Source organism: Macrobrachium rosenbergii, chromosome 16 (genome assembly GCF_040412425.1).
Source record: "Macrobrachium rosenbergii isolate ZJJX-2024 chromosome 16, ASM4041242v1, whole genome shotgun sequence".
In the NCBI taxonomy this organism is placed as follows: Eukaryota; Metazoa; Arthropoda; class Malacostraca; order Decapoda; family Palaemonidae; genus Macrobrachium; species Macrobrachium rosenbergii.
Genome location: NC_089756.1, coordinates 9,569,902 through 9,586,865, shown reverse-complemented (window position 1 = coordinate 9,586,865; position 16,964 = coordinate 9,569,902). Strand labels below are relative to the sequence as shown.

The 16,964-nt window shown below is 33.8% G+C and overlaps 1 protein-coding gene across 2 annotated transcripts; it reads right to left on the bottom strand.

Annotated features, from left to right (window-relative positions):
• Positions 1-82: 82 nt before the first annotated feature.
• On the bottom strand, positions 83-16,243 carry LOC136847077 (G-protein coupled receptor moody). Of its 2 annotated transcripts, none has more exons than XM_067118359.1 (4): positions 15,978-16,243; positions 6,948-7,518; positions 5,498-5,736; positions 83-1,649 (listed from the first exon to the last, which is right to left on the bottom strand). In XM_067118359.1, exons 2-4 carry the CDS (start codon positions 7,116-7,118, stop codon positions 551-553), a joined length of 1,509 nt encoding a protein of 502 aa, XP_066974460.1. In that variant the 5' UTR covers positions 7,119-7,518; positions 15,978-16,243; the 3' UTR covers positions 83-550. The 2 variants fall into 2 exon arrangements, with proteins under 2 accessions (XP_066974460.1, XP_066974459.1); XM_067118358.1 differs by having other exon boundaries at positions 15,731-16,241.
• Between the last annotated feature and the right edge of the window lie 721 nt (positions 16,244-16,964).

Genomic DNA, 16,964 nt, shown 5'->3' with positions numbered 1-16,964 from the left:
TATCAAAGTGTGTATTACTGCTATATTATGTGATTAATAATTATTCTAGTGACATAGTTAAGAAAATCAATTAGAGGCCAGCTTGATTTTTGTGACTTTATTTATAAAGCAGATAATGTTAATCTTACAAGTTTGCATGCCACTATAACTATAAACAAAATATTTTTGAGCACTAAAAAACAGTAGTGAGAATTTCAGTTTGGTTCTTCCTTCTTCCTTCTTATTCTGATCTCAACAAGTTTCAGAATCTTTATAATCTCTACATAAGCAGCCTTAGATCAAGTTGTAAGAGTAGTTTGAATGGATTCCTGTGTGCACTTTGGAAAGAAGAGCCTTTAATTATACAGTAATTGTTGAAGAATTGGTATATATATCTCATGTGTATTGTTAGTCACTTTGATGTATGTAGAATGGAAATTTTATTGAGTATTTCTTGTCTTTGAGGATATTTCATTTAGTTTTAAAACTTCCTCAAAGGTAAAGAGAATGTAAGATGACATAGTTAATGTTACAGACCTTACATGAACTTTCAAATAATTTGGACAGCTGTTCAAGATCCAGAACGATTGTGGTGATCAGCATCATGTCTGCATTGCAAGAGACTTACATATGCTTGGCGGTACTCAGATGACATCAATACATAGATAATTGGGTTAATGCAAGTGGTCATGTATATGAGTAAAAGTCCCAAGGTATTCAGTACAGGATTATCATCCATTCCAAGGATCTTGACAAATGTTATGGGCAGATAACAAGCCACAAAGGAAATAAAAATCACCAAAATCATTTTGAGTAGACGACGGTCTTTAGCGCTGAGGGTTTGGGGTCTGTTAATCAGCGATGCTGCACGCCTCCTGCGTATTGTGCCTTGAAAAGGTGAGTTGTTGGTGTTTTTGCTTGATTTTTCTGAGAGTCTTCTTTCCGCCCTAACTTTTGTCTCAAGGATATCTGTTATTGGGGAAACTGCTTCACTTGATAGAGAAATTTCAGTGTCAGTAAAACTCCTTTCATCATGTGTTAGTGTAGAGTGTGTCAAGGTTTTCTGCTGTGTCTGAGAATTAGAAATGTCGTTTGCTTCATATAATGAATGCTGAGGGGTTCCCAAGGAAACATCTCTGTACAGATGAAGTGCAGAAGACTTGAGTGAATACCTGTGTCCTAGGTTAATAGCCTTCATCTCTTTTTCTTGTGCATTTTGTGAGATATTGTTTTTTGGTGACTGGAATGTACCCCTAAGAAGAGAGTTATGGACTGTGGGTATTTCTGCTTGGATGTTAAGTTCAGGATGCTGAAGTGCTTGGAAAGATAGTTGGTCTTTTGAGGAGGGCGATGGCTTACTGCTGTTACAGTTAGAGTTTGCAATACTAGGCCTCTTCTGGTGACTATGGGTCTTGACATAGGCTTTGTGAACAATACAGAAAATTCTTGCATAGCACACACATATAGCCAAGCATGGTAATACAAATGCAAAGACAAACAAGAACCCTTTAGGAGAATTACCATCAGCATCTGGTAAGATAGTACAAGACCCAATACTTGCATCTAGTCCAAAAGTTCCCCAGACACCCAATAGAGTGGGAACAAGAGCACCAAATGCTCCTATCCATGTTGCAAGTACCATGAAGGCTATGGATATCTTTGTATACATTCTGGAAGAAAAATCAAATTATGATATTAATAACTAACTTTTGAAGTTTCAAAATATAATTTCTTAGCAGTAATATGATCAACCAGCTACTGTGAAGAAAGCTTTTATGCAAGTATATAACACTGAGTACTTAAATGCATTGACAAATACCATAGAATTTATGTAGTTTTTTCCTATATGTTTATGCTTAATCACTAATACAGTATACAATAATCTTTCACTTATCCATATGACTAGATCCTAAGAGGAAGACAGAAAGAGGTTTAATGTGATGTTCTTTTCCTTAATGTATGCTAGCTTGCTAAACCTTAGCCTAGTAAAGCTATGTATGGTATTTACCTTGACTTGTGCAAATATATAAAGTACAGTAATGAAATCTACGGAATCCATAGAAGCAAGAAAAATATAGCTCTATAGTATAATGTAGTCCAGTGAGCCTATGTTACTTGCAAGATGCCCATAAAATCTCTTGCTCAAAATCTTTGTCACAGTACAGTATCTAAACATGTACTTTATCACCACATACCAGCATTCCATAAGTGTGCACAGAGTAATTAGAGTAATTATGTATGCATGTATTAAACAAAAACAGTACTGGACAGTACATGTACACTAAAAAAAAGTATAAACTCTAAAGATTAATGAAATGTACCTGTGTGCTATTTCTCTATACTAAGGTGCCATGATCCCTTTTCCATTTTCTATCTCACATTATGAACCAATTTCCTATTGTATGCTTACACTGCATAAATCATAAAATCTATAACTATATAGGAAACTGCAACACAAATTTCTCTAAAGTTGTTCAGTAGAGCTTTTATAGTTTGTTTTTGCATATTTGTTACTGCAGTGTTCAGATTATATTTTGATTTTGTTTATATTTTAATTTATTTATATTTTAATTTTCAGGATTGTCGTTTCATATACTGTATAGTGTAGAGCTAAGGACTGCAGTCTTATCTAGTATATGGAAATACCATGGACCCTCCTAGTAATTATTTAGTAGCATATACAACAAAGTCAGTCAACTACATATACAGTATGTCAACAATCCATTATCAGTACTGGAGTTTTTCAGAGCCTTCCAGATCTGTCCCAAAAAGTTGTTTAAACCATCTGAGCCCATTCGTTGTTTAAAAGTAACTCTGCTTTCCATTTTTTCTGTCCCCACTCAATAGTGGGCAACTCAACTCTGCTGAATGATTACTAAATAAATTTCTACCTCCTTCTTGACCTGGTCTGTTTTGTATTTCTGTTCCCACAGTCTTGCATCTGTACATAAATAAATCTCTTAATTTTTCACTTTGCTTCAGTGCTGGTGTGTCGCATGTCACTTTTTTGTTATTTATTGAGCTAACATGTTTTATTTTTCTCTGATATCCTTATTATTTCATGATTTTTGGATACAAAGGCATCCTTTGTTTATCTTGAGCATTTTGTTATTTTATCCCTGATTCTTGCAAATATGGGAGGACAATCAGTATTCATGTCTTCCAGTGGTATTGGTTCTCAGGTTTTATGTTAAAGCATGTATGATCACATTAGTAGCCAGGAAGTTCCATTGACATTTATTCAACTTGGTATCTTCAGCAGTTGGGGGAATTGTGCACTCAAGAATGCTGCTGGAATATGAAGCTTGTTAGTTGGCTGGTTTGTATACAAAAGCAAGGAGCAGTCTGCATGTCTTTTAAAAGCAGAAACCATCGGAAAGAAGATTCAGAAAGGCAGAAATTAAAGAATGGCAAAATATTTAAAAATTAAGGGCTTAAGGGTGGCCTTATAACCAGGAGAACAGTCTATAGGTTTGTCATTATAAAAAAAAGAGTAAACGTAGCATTGCAAAAATCAAGAATTTTATAAGACCAGGAAAAAATGTGTTTCAGTTGGAGGTGCAGGTATATTTGATTCTATTTTGATATGGGGAGATTTTCCCCCTTTGAAGCATAGAAATGCTCTGCAGTAATTGTCCAGACAGTATAGCCTGTAAATCGTAACAGTGTGCCAATTGTTATAAGGCCTAACATAATTTCCTACAAAGAAAATGCAGCTATAATTATAAAGGTATGTCTCTACATGTCAGCAGAGTGGCATAGGTATTTATTAGTATTTTCCTTTCATGAGGTAATTGAATAACATGCCAAAACTGATAAAAAAGAAAATCAGTGCTGCTCAAACCTCGCAGAGGGGAAGCATATATTCCTTTTGTCCCTCAACATAGATAAGAGATTAAGATTTCAGTTCTTTGTTTTTTAAGAAAAAATTTATTTAAAGAATGGGTATTTGTGTTTTATAACAAGAGATAAGATAAATGTTAAATCTATTTTCTTCTTGCTAGAATCCAGCAAACTGAAAGGAGTCATAGGGTATCCTTTACTCATATGTAAGATCTGCCAGTGTCCAGTGTGGCAACTGAGGTAATGTAGAATCAATTCTTCTTCTCTTGTGTTGATACTTGTATTTACCAGAAATCCACAACTTCTTTTATTATTAAAAAGCAAATGTCATTCTCTGTCTGCTATATGCTCATTCTTTTTACAGTGATTGGTACTGAAAAGTAATTACTTGATGCGAGAACCTAATGTGTCAACATAGGTTGAATAGGTTCCATAAACTGAAGTTTCTTATTAAGGGCAATGTTAGATGCCACTAAAGTGCCTGCACCTTAGATATATGAATAATGGTAGACAAACACCCTTGGTCATGTTTTTGTTATGTCCCTGCCCTCAGTATTACAAAATGTGTCATTTTCCTATCATGAAGTCATATGCTAATAGCTTGTTTATCTTTGCCTTGTATTTATCAAATGTATTTTGTAGTTATTGTCAGCTGCCACAGTAGCTAGTAATTTTACTTGTGTTTGTAGTTAAGATTAATACAACACTCTCTAGAGTGAACCTTTCCTGGTTTTGGATTTCTTTATTAACATGCTTTTTTCCTTGATTTAAACATTGCTTTGAACATTGCAGTAGGGCATTAGGTCTCATATATCATACATAATGTACATGGTTTTCAGTGGTTACTGAAAAAATGTCAAATAATTCTTTTTGTGTTATTGTCTTTATTTTTTGTTTTTCTTGTCTTCCTTGCTTTTCTTATACTTTTAGACTTGGTTCATGTGAGGCTTTCCTGAGGTGCTAGAATTCTGTTATATTATACTGTGCATGTGGTACGCAACTAAAATTTAAATTGCTTCAGCTTATCATCCATAATGTTTATTTATGTAGTTCTCTCTCTCTCTCTCTCTCTCTCTCAAGAGGAGGTAGTTAAATATAATAGCAAAAACTGCTTGTAGTCACTCTCTGTCTGTCTGTATGTCTGTCTCTCTGCTCCCTTTTATATTTTACAACAGTAATATCTCGTTCATTGCTGTTATGAGGTTAGGAATATCATCTCTTCCTATGTGTAATTCAGCAATCATGTATGTAACTTGTCAGTCGCATGCAATATATGTTACTGATACGAATATCATCAGTCTTCAGTACTCCACTACTCTGCAGAAATGTAATTTTGAGTTTCCTCCCTCTGCTTTCCCCTCTCATTTATGATGTAACTGTATATTAAAGAGGAAGATCTGTTATCACTTGTAAAGATACATTGTCTTAGCTTTTTCAGTATAAAGCAAGGGTTACTTTAGTAAATATGTGATACGGTAATGCCTTTTTTTTTTTTTGGCAAATCTGACCCGTGGTGCCTAATTCTTGTTTCCCCTAAACATAGCTTGATATAATATAAGGATTCTCAAAATTAATAGCATTTTGCATAGTAGTAAGCTCAAAAGCAAATGGTTTATGGATCTGAGGACTTTCTCAATGCACACAAAAAAGAATTTTGGGTTTTGAAGTCACTTACTTGCCATAGATTCTTTGGTGAGCAATCATAACATAGCGATTAATGGTGATAGCTAGCACTGTGAACACAGAAACTGCAAGTAGTCCATAGCGTAGGATTGGGAACAGCAGGCACAGGAAACTTGTATGCACCCAGGCTCGATGACCAAACAAAGAAGCTGCTAATGGTAAGTTGAAGACGCCAAACAGCAGGTCAGAAAAGGTGAGGTTAACTATAAATACGGCTGTTGCATTACGGAGCTGTAAAAAAAAATGACCGATGAAAGGCTTATATGGAAAATTCAACTTAGAAACATTTTAAATGTCACATATAATATGGTAATTCATAGATACAATAATTGGAATAATATTTCAAATTAAGAGAAAAAACTATTTAAAGTTAATACGACTACATTATTTGTACGTCATTAGTCAAATGTTGTTCTGCTTTGCAAGAAGTGTTGGCAAACCATAAGAGAATTAGAATGTTATGTCAGTGATCTGGGTAAAGTATTTAATAGTAATAGTGTACTAAATGGTGTTGTGAAAGGTCTTCCCTTAAGTAATTGCATTTGAACTTTCTGATTTAGGAAAATCACAGGACAAAGGAACAAAGAAGAAATACAGTAAATGGGTTCAGTCAATGCAAAGGTAAGTGTTGATAGGTTTCTTGAGTGATGACTGATGTGCTTCTTAGATACGTAGTCAGGTTGAAACAACTGGAAAAACTGAGAAGAAAACAGAGTTGCACATTCTATGTGGAGAATGTAAAGGACTTAATAAATTTGATGATTACTAAGTCCACAGCTTCCATACAATTTGTAAGAATACAATGCCCAACAAGTACAGTAAGGTCTGTAGGAGTGTTTACAGCATACAGTCAAGATTTTGAGAAATGTGCCCAGTCATTTATACAAGATATGCATTTATTGGCAATCTTGCTACAGAGTCAAAGTGAATCCAAGTTGGAAGTAAGCATCTGATTAAACCTTTTGATAATGCTATGAAAGTGAGGAAGAACGTTTGGTTTTGTAGATGTTAAATACTCTTATGCACAGTGAAATTCTATTCATTACTGACTACATTGTTCCGCTGTTATGTAAGTTCATGATGTACCTAGTTTCCTGTATTCCATTGTTTCATCTTCATTCATTTTAATTCAGTCATATTGACACATTGGACATCATAATCTCATTCTTTATTAATCCTTTCAAACATTTCCTTTGGTAGTTCACTTAGTAAAACTAATGTATATACATGTACTTTGAAACTGGGAAATTATCCAGTAATTTTAATGTAGTACAGTATACAATGGCAACATTTCACGTATAGTATTTGGAAAAATAGCTAGGTAATTAATGTGAAAGAAGAATAATCAGTGTAAAGGAACGACTGTATACTGTTTTGGGGCAAAGTAATTCATCTATGGAGAAAAGTTTACTATGTATTGTTACCTGTTCATCTTTACTTACCTTTTTACTCTTTATAAGAGCAATAATTGTGATGAGATTCCCAGGAACACCAAGAATTATGAAGAGAATGCAGCAGGACGATGCAAAGTCCAGTAGTTTTGGTGGGTAGTCTGCAAATAGTTGAGCCTCAAACTCGATGTCCTCATTGTTAGTTATGTTTGCTATACTCATTTTTGCTACTACAATATAGTGTTTAAGTCTTTTTCTGTATTTGTGAAAATCAATTTGATCACCACTTTCACTGGATGCTTTCACAATACTATTGATAATTGTTGCTCTGAATGTTTGTTAACAAAACTAAATTGAAACTGGTATAATCTTCATCACCACTAGTTTCACTATTGTTTGAAAAGCACAATTTCCTGGTCTTTCCATTTGTTAGCATTTTCTGTGACAAAAGTATTGCAACCACTTGCTGTTTTTCAAAGATAATTTGCTGCAGATACCTAGGTGATTAACAGCATTCCAGTCTTTCACATAAGAACTTGCAGCTTGAGGCTTCTGTCCTTTGTATTAGTCGACTCATTTATAGTTGGTCGTAGAGTTACAGTCACATTTTCCTGGATTCTGACTGAAAAAAATAAATGTTTAAACAAATAATTATGATATTTTGAAGTCACACAATGTATGCCTAAAAATCTTGTTTTGAACAACAGTGATTGAGAAAGTTCATGTTTTATTCTATAAAACTTGATTAGCTTATCTTATGTAAAAGAGAGTAAGATATAAAAGTAATTACTTGGGATGTCAATGAGAACTTATTTTTTGAGAAATAACAAAGGCCAATGTGCAAAGTGAGATACTGAGTTAGGATGGGAATCATGAGGAAGTTTTATATTCTTGCTGAATGTTACATAAATATGGTAAATGTTGGAATTTTACCAAAAGTAAATTTTCATTGAAGGAAAGTTTGATTACACATAAAAATGCAATATTTATGTAATTTGTCTTGCTGTAAAGATGCAAAAGAAGTTGGGTTAAGCTCTGTTTTTTTTTTTTTATTGATGTAGTCTTTCATTAAGTTAGGTCATCCTCCTTTTCTCTTTCATGTACCTCTACTTCAATTCATCAAACATTCCGGTCTTTCTCCTTCTCACAGCCTCTGGCCCACGGTTCTCACAGTGATTACTACCTTATAAGGCCTTCCTGTTCACATCACCTGTTCAGTCCAGTTTATTTTGTCATTTGCATGTCTCTTTACTTGTCATTTAAGTGCATCCTAATTTGAGATTGAGTTTTCAGTCTCCTTTGGGTTCATAATCTGAATGTTTGTTTTTGTGCTGAGATTTTTAATTTATAGAGCAACACAGTTTAATAACAGACTAATTACTCAATATGCATTCATCCAATCCAGCTATTGCAACCTATCATGTATTTCTTTGTTTGTTGGCTGTGAGTCTACATTATATTAGGAACTCATCTTTTTATTTTTATCTTATCCTGTAACTCTTAAGATTTTTCAGTTTCAAAATGGTTCCCTCTCATTTCTATTCAGTATAACTCAAGCCCATGATATCATCCCTTGCCTCTTTCAACCCCTGCATTATTTGATTAGATTTTCACCTACTTTATACAGTAACTTTATATACCATTCTCTCATGTTACTACCCATATCTGTAAAATATATTCATGATTCTCGTATTTAGACACCCTATGATTACTGCAGTCCTGTTCAGTACGAGAGATTGGGCTGCTTGAAAGGGTTAGAACATTACTGGCATAAGACCAGCTTAACCTAGCAAAACACATCTCAAGAAATCTTGCCATGATTCCTAAGTCTTATTAAGTTTAGTGCAGTTCCAGTCCCACTATCGCACTTAAACTACATACTGTATTTCACTTTAAGACGTAGAAATTGTCTATACATCTCTTTTAGCTTTTTTAAATCTTCCATTTTTCCATTTCCTGTGTCTACTGATTTTTTGCATCAGGTATGGCTGTTTCAGTGGTTCATAACCGTTTATTGACATCAGAATGGATAGAATTAGCCTTATACATAATTACAATTTCTATTTGATTTTTATTTTTCATGATGGAAATGATCTGTGGTAATTTTTTCTGGAGGTGTCAAAGCCAGTCTGTGACATCAGTCAGATTGTAATTCTTACATTAACTTTTAGATGAAAACTTCACAATCTCTCTCTCTCTCTCTCTCTCTCTCTCTCTCTCTCTCTCTCTCTCTCTCTCTCTCTCTCTCTCTCTCTCTCTCTCTCTCTCTCGTCCTGCCGAGCAAAGAAGTAGATATACTTATGACCTTGTTACTGTATTAGGTATCATTATATATTAGAAAATAACTAACCAAAGGAAATGTATATTTAGTAAAAAAAAAATTAGCTAGCTTTAACTCCTAGATGTATGTTTGAGCACATAAACTTAGCACAATACTTTTCACTTAAAAGAAGAAAAGAAAAGCTATGCTATTAACGTTGTAGAGCATGTAGAAGAGATTCTGGTAAACCTGTTATTGCTACCTCTTCATCCAAATCAAAGGAGGTCCATTTCAACTACCCTCACTTGCTTTAGGGTTGGCTGGAATGAGCATGGATGTTTAATGAAAGGCAGTATGATGAACATGAAGGAAGAAAAATAATGTAAGAGATGTATAGACCCGTTTTGTCACTATTTATGGGAGGCTTCTGATGAATTTGAACCCCAGAGGCAGGTCAAGTTAGGCTCGATGTGCATGCAAAAAAAAAGTTAGTCGCTGATGCAGTAGAACCAGGTGCTCTGACAGGGACGTATGAGGTTGACAAAGAATTTCTTAAACCTGATAATTCTCTGACGCATGATTGATATGAACATGTTTTTCACATTGTGTGGGAATTACCTCACCATTTTTATAAGACAGGGAAAGTCAGTCATTGTTCAAAAAACAAATAAATAAATGTTAAGATATATATATATATATATATATATATATATATATATATATATATATATATATATATATATATATATATATATATATATATATATATATATATATATATATATATATATATATATATATATATATATATATATATATACACATATATATACATATATATATATATACATATATATAGTTGCATACATACATATAATATATATATAATATATATATATATATATATATATATATATATATATATATATATAATATATAGTTGCATCCTAGAAAAGTAAATCCATAAATTAGTAACTGGCCATTGATATTTGAGTACTACCTTAACGGAAGTGAAATGAGGATATTAGATGCCATTAAAAGAAAAAGGTGGTGCTGTAGAAATAAGCTTTATGTGTATTATATGAAGTGTAAGAAGAACTAAGATAAGCAGAAGTAACAAAAACTTTAGTGTGCGAGAAAGAATGGATCAGACTATTTCGAGATGGTTCGGCCATGTGAAAAGAATGGACAGCAATAGATTGGTTAAAGGAATATGTTGTAGGAAGGAGGAGAGAAAGACCTGTAGAGCGTTGCTTAGATGGAGTGCAGGATCTATCAGAAAGGAAGGGGGTTTTATATGTACAAGGTAGGGGTAAATGGACAATGTTTTAGGAGGTTCAGCACTCTGCTGATGAGTCTTCTGTGTGGATGTATGAAGTGAATCATGTTAAGGAATTTTTTCTTCATAGGGAATCCGTACACATAATTTTATTCCTTAGAAGCAGTGGAAAGAGGGTTACACTCCTAGATTTCAGCAAGTCTTTAGGAATGAGTGAAAATTAATTTCTGCAGATTAAGATATTGTATGCATTTGTATTTCTATAAACCTGATGTAGACAGTAAAGAATAAATACAGTAATATGATTCCTGCTTTTTGATTTTGCTAAACTGGTAATGTAAGATTTAATTTTCTCAGTCGAAGTGAGTAAGAATTTGGCTGAGGTTGCTGGTTTTTATCATAACTTGTATATTTGCTCTCCTAAGTGTTTATATTTTTACTTTCACTGAATGTATTTGTTGATTTATTTACTTTGTTCATCGATGTTTACTGTTTGTTGTTTGTTATGAACGTTAACTGTGTTGATTCCCTAACTTACATTGTCGATTTGCTTACATTTAGTGTTACAGTATTAACTGATGTTTTGATTCATTCTATTATGTTAGTAGATGAATAAGTTATTCTTTTAGCTGCCTTGTTTATAGTTTTATAGAATTTTGTATTTTTTTTTTTAGTGTAGTGCCTTCAGTAAAAAGCCTTTTCATTTTGCTTATGGAGGAATATCTACTAATTTTCACTTTATTTTTATTTACATGTACACCTTCGCTAATTTTTATGTCATTAATTCATTGTATACATGTATATGTTATTCACCATGCGCCTTATCCCTCTAGAAGGCGTGGCTCCTGAAAATGTAAACCTTCCAGTCTTCAACAAGTCTTTTCGGCTGAGGTTGCCAGCCTCATGTTTTTTGTTCAGTGTGATATGACCCACCAAAGTTGACTCACTACTGTGTGTAATTCACTTGGGTCAGAGGGTGCACATTGGGCTTTTATTGCAGCATGTTGATTCTTCTGTCCTTACCCAGGAATCGAACCTGGGTTCCTTCCATGGCAGGTAATGATGCTACTGACTGCACGACTAAACCTATATATATATATATATATATATATATATATATATATATATATATATATATATATATATATATATATATATATATATATATATATATATATATATATATATATATATATATATATATATATATATATATATATATATATATATATATATATATATATATATATATATATGTATATGTATATGTATATGTATATGTGTGTGTGTGTGTGTGTGTGTGTGTGTGTGTGTGTGTGTGTGTGTGTGTGTGTGTGTGTGTGTGTGTGTGTACAGTATTCACTAAATAGTAAAGGAAGCAGTGTATTCCGTAATTTCCGAAGTCATTTTGGTAACCGTTCATGTATATTTTTTACGAATTGAGGAAAATCCATTTGGATGTTTTTGTTGGACCGGAGCGATAAAAAAAAAAAATAGGTTTTTTCTTCCGAAGGCGGGAGGGTGGCCATAGTGACAGGTGGCCCGTGGAAGTTTTCATTCATCCGTCACCTTCCTATGTCATTGTTGCCAGGTTCAGGGATTTACCTTCGAAACCGTCGAAATGATTTAAGATTCAATTATTAATATGACCTACACTAAAAGGAATTTGAATGTATGGCAATGAACAGAAGCTCGGAATACTGTTTACCCATCTTGTCAGTTTCGAATTGGGTACCAGTTATCTAGTCTGTAATTACCCTTTTAAAGATTAGTTTGAAACCTGAATCTGGATTTAAAATCGAAGTTCGCAGACACCGAGCAAGAGTGAGGGGTCTCACGCACTTCGCTTTATGTGGATGTCAACATATTGTATTACGACAGCTGCGGCGGTGTCTCATCGCTCTTCACGTGATATCGATCTTCCCTGGCCCATCCCAATCCGCGCGGGTGATAAACGTTGCATATGGATTTCGGAGCGTCGTTCGGGACGGAAGGGGGAAATCGATGACTCCCTATAAAACTGCAGTATAATTTTTAGCAAAATTTGGCAAAAGTTCTCATCTTGCAGACTTCAGTGTCATTTTTGCGGGCATTTCGAGTGCAAAAATTGTATGACTCTGACTTATAGTTAGTATTGCATTCCCATGATCCGCGGAACTGTTCTGTGCAACAAGATGCAATCATTAGTCTCATACTTCAACATTGATCATTATACTAGCGTACAAATACAAAACACGAACAACATATGAATAAATAAAAATAGCATATATTCATGAAAGAAGAAAATATAACAAAGATACGGTGTGGTCGCTATGTGGCATGCCAGCTGGGAAATGCATAATTGACAGTCTCCACTTGTATGACGTCATCATCATGCCATACATATGGGAACAGAAATCTTATTTACATGGGATGACTAGGAACATCACATGTAAAAAGGTGACGACTCTTTCGAGGAGTTTTTCTTACGTAACATAAGTAAGAGCGTACACACAAGTATTTATGTGTATGTACCTTATGTAGTATGTATGTGTGTGTGTATATGTATATATATATATATATATATATATATATATATATATATATATATATATATATATATATATATATATATATTAACTTTATCACATACACAATTGTTCTGTGCATTAGTAGAATTACTAAAAGGACCTCATTCAGACTGGATGGTATCTAATAAAAAACTCCATTAGATACCATCCAGTTTGAAAGAGGTCCTTTTAGTAACATTATATATATATATATATATATATATATATATATATATATATATATATATATATATATATATATATATCATACACACACACACACACACACACACACATATATATATATATATATATATATATATATATATATATATATATATATATATATATATATATATATGTGTGTGTGTGTGTTTGTGTTGTTTGTGTGTGTGCGTGTGTGTATCTGAATAAAACTTATGGCATATGGAGCTTCAAGAAATAACTTAAATGACTAGAGAGTGACTAAAACGATACAGGAAATAGTTATTTGAGACGAGACGAGGTAGGCATAAAAAAATGTTTCACACGGATACCTCCCACACTAGAGAGATTACGAAAACAAATTAATTGACTAAAATGCGAGAAAATTAGTTTAAACTTAAAATCTCGAAGGTGCAATCCAGGATAGCATATGTAGACTTTCTCGCTCATAATAAGAAATTAATTTATTTATTTTGGGCACAAAGCAAAGATAAAACATACACAAGTGTAAATAACAAAACAAATAAGCGGAAACAGGATAAACAGCTGACCGGCAAACGTTATTCAATATTAGGATGTCGGGTCGAGTGACGATAAGTATGTCTCCGAGTATTTCAGCCGGTAAAATCTATTTGACTCACTGTAACAAATGCACAATACATCATCACACATAGCTTCTCATTTTGTGAAAGAGGACATTCGAGAACTATTGTGAAAGATGAAGTTATATATATATATGTATATATTATATATATATATATATATATATATATATATATATATATATATATATATATATATATATATATATATATATATATATATATATATATATATATATTCTGACTCACATCGGGACCGAACCTAGGTCTTTCAAACGAGAGGCCACGGCATTTGAATTGACCCACATGGGTCATAAAAGAAGTTGGAACCTAAGCACTCCTGTACCTGCGGCTTTTCCCGGGAGTATTTTGGTTCCAACCTCTTTTATGACTTGTGTGGGTCAACTGGTAATGTGCTGGCCTCTCATTTGAAAGATTTGAAAGACTGGGGTTTGGTCCTGATGTGAGTCTGAAATCTATTTCTGCAAAATGTGCACTTATGTGTTCATATGTGCATGTATGCAGATGTATATATTAATGTATATATATATATATAATATATATATATATATATATATATATATATATATATATATATATATATATATATATATATATATGTATGTGTGTGTATGTACATACATATATACATACATACATTATATATGTATATATATATATATATATATATATATATATATATATATATATATATATATATATATATATATATATTACTTATTTTTTATCAATCGCCATGGAAAAGTGTCAGACGGCTGTTACATATATTTCAAGTGACTTTATCCGAAAATCCTCATCTCTTCTCGAAAGATGTCTCCTAAATGCCATATTCAACGGATACTGATCTTTGCTTCATGCTAAATTTTTAAAGTTTACCCAATTTGCTTTTGTTTTATAGGACAACTCCAGTCGATGGATTGACTGGTATGATTGCTATCTGGCGTGACTTCATCCCTGAACACGGCAATAAAGTGATGCAGCTCGAATCATGATCAGGAATTTGAAGTGTGACGCTCAGTTAAAGTAACACTCACTGTACTGGGTGATTTTCCTCGCAGATGTACTTAATATATGTCATGCAAACCTGTTTTCCTTGTAGACCTATTTTGTTTTTGGAATTATTTTCATTTCACACAGTTTTTTTTCTTGTACAGCTAGAAGTTTTTTTTTTTTTATAGAGAGAGAGGGTCTTTTATCCTGTAGTATTGACTTTCTGTAGCAATAGTTTTCCTGGAGTTTTTTTTTCTCTCGGAAGCTCGTTCCTTGTAGAATTTTCGGCGTAGAACTGTTTTTCTGTAGAGGTTTCTTCCTCATATTGTCACATGGATCGGTTCTTTTATAGTATAACTATATCGGCGTCTCCCAAAGCATTCTTGGACTTAATTCTCACAATATTTGGCAGTACATTAAGGTATTCCTGATGCCTTGACAAAACTATTGAGCTGTAGTTGATATTTTTTTGGACAGACGATTCACGATTTTATGTAATTTTGGATTTATCTCGAGTGCCTGTCATCAGAATGTCTCACAGAGTTTTCCTTAAGCCGGCAATAATCGCTAAAGATCAAGTTTTGTCCACAAGAAAACTGATTTTTTTTTATAAATGGAGATTTTTTTTCATGCGGTTTCATTAATATTAGCAGCAATAATTATGTTAAGTTTATGATATATATTTTCCTCTCATAGTTGAGGACGTCGTGTTCTGTTAATCATCTGTTAAATCGTTTCTTTTACAGATTCGTATTCTTGCTTACCTAGTTTCTAAATTACAAGCCAACATATTTGGAAACTTTAAACATGCCTTTATGTTTAAACGAGGTGTAAAACTTTCTTAAATTCCCGTACGAACCGTTTTCAAAAGAAGACGCTTATGTAAGAAAAATAATCCACAGTTAATATGTGTGGAAGTGTCGACTTACCCTGTGTGTCTAGTGCAGCAGGATATTGGTGCCTTCGTCTGATGAATGAGCCGGTGACTGTGTGTTTGTGAGTGTGTGTGTGTGTGTGTGTGTGTGTGTGTGTGTGTGTGAGAGAGAGTAACAAGCTATGATGAGCAATGGCAGAACTTTACAAAGTACGTGTTCAAATTGATTTGCGATCACGTATATAAAAATGTCTTATTTTAGATTACCAATTAATCTCTGCACCTGCGAATCGAACACGTACAAATAAAAAGAAAGAATTTTCCATCGTCGCCACACTGTCACGGACCGTGTTTCCTTCGCACCAGGGTCTAAAGAAAGGACCTTGCTTCGCACAATCTCGCCTTTTTGGGGGAGCGAATCTATGTCGCGCGCAGAGCAGTCACGACCTTACGGGAAACTGGTCTCGCAAGGGGGAATTGGTGAACGAGATGAGGCAGGGTTTGGCATAGACAGATTCTCGCCCCCTCGACGACCCCGACCACTTTAGCTGTCATCTATAGTGTAACTGGTCACACCGCTGATTTCCTACTCTAAAAGGGCTCTTCCTCGCTGCTTCCAATTCGCCCGTGTGGTGCCGAGTAAGGGCGGCTGAAGGGGGTTGTTGGGCCGGCGTTTCGGGCGGGTGGTGCCACTACTACTCCTCGGGAGTCCTAGGGAGTGCCAGGCGTCCTCCGTAAGTGTTAAAAAGGGATCCATGAATAGAGTCCATCATGGGATCTCTCCTCTACAGAACTGGCTGCCGCTTAGTGATGCAAATGACGACTTTGTAGAAGCTACATTATGACTAAATTCCAGTCTGTCCCTCACTCTGTACATGTTTACATTTATGCAAGGATATATATATATATATATATATATATATATATATATATATATATATATATATATATATATATATATATATATATATATATATATATATATATATAATTAAACACTTTCAACCCCTTGGCACGGATGCCTCCAGAGAAAAACCACGACAGTAGTCACTGCCACATTCATACCCTTCACTGCTGAATCTTTGATGAAATCACTAACCTATCGTCGTCAGATTTTTCCACCACAGGACCGGATCATCGTAAAGCACACCATCTTCTCACCTACACCAATTTTTTTTTTTTTTTTACGTCTTTGTGCTTTGACATTTCTTATTCTTTAGTTCTTAACTCGCCATGTATGCATTTCTACACAAACAGTTCATCTCTGCAGCTTCAACCTGTTTCTTTCT

What these genes read in the sequence shown, in the direction of transcription:
- LOC136847077 (XM_067118359.1), bottom strand. Translation starts at nt 7,118, where the DNA reads ATGAGTATAGCAAACATAACTAACAATGAGGACATCGAGTTTGAGGCT. An exon ending in CTCTTATAAAGAGTAAAAAG is followed by an intron (nt 5,737 to 6,947) that starts GTAAGTAAAGAT and finishes TTTTTTTTACAG; the next exon opens with CTCCGTAATGCAACAGCCGT. An exon ending in CACCAAAGAATCTATGGCAA is followed by an intron (nt 1,650 to 5,497) that starts GTAAGTGACTTC and finishes TTTTTCTTCCAG; the next exon opens with AATGTATACAAAGATATCCA.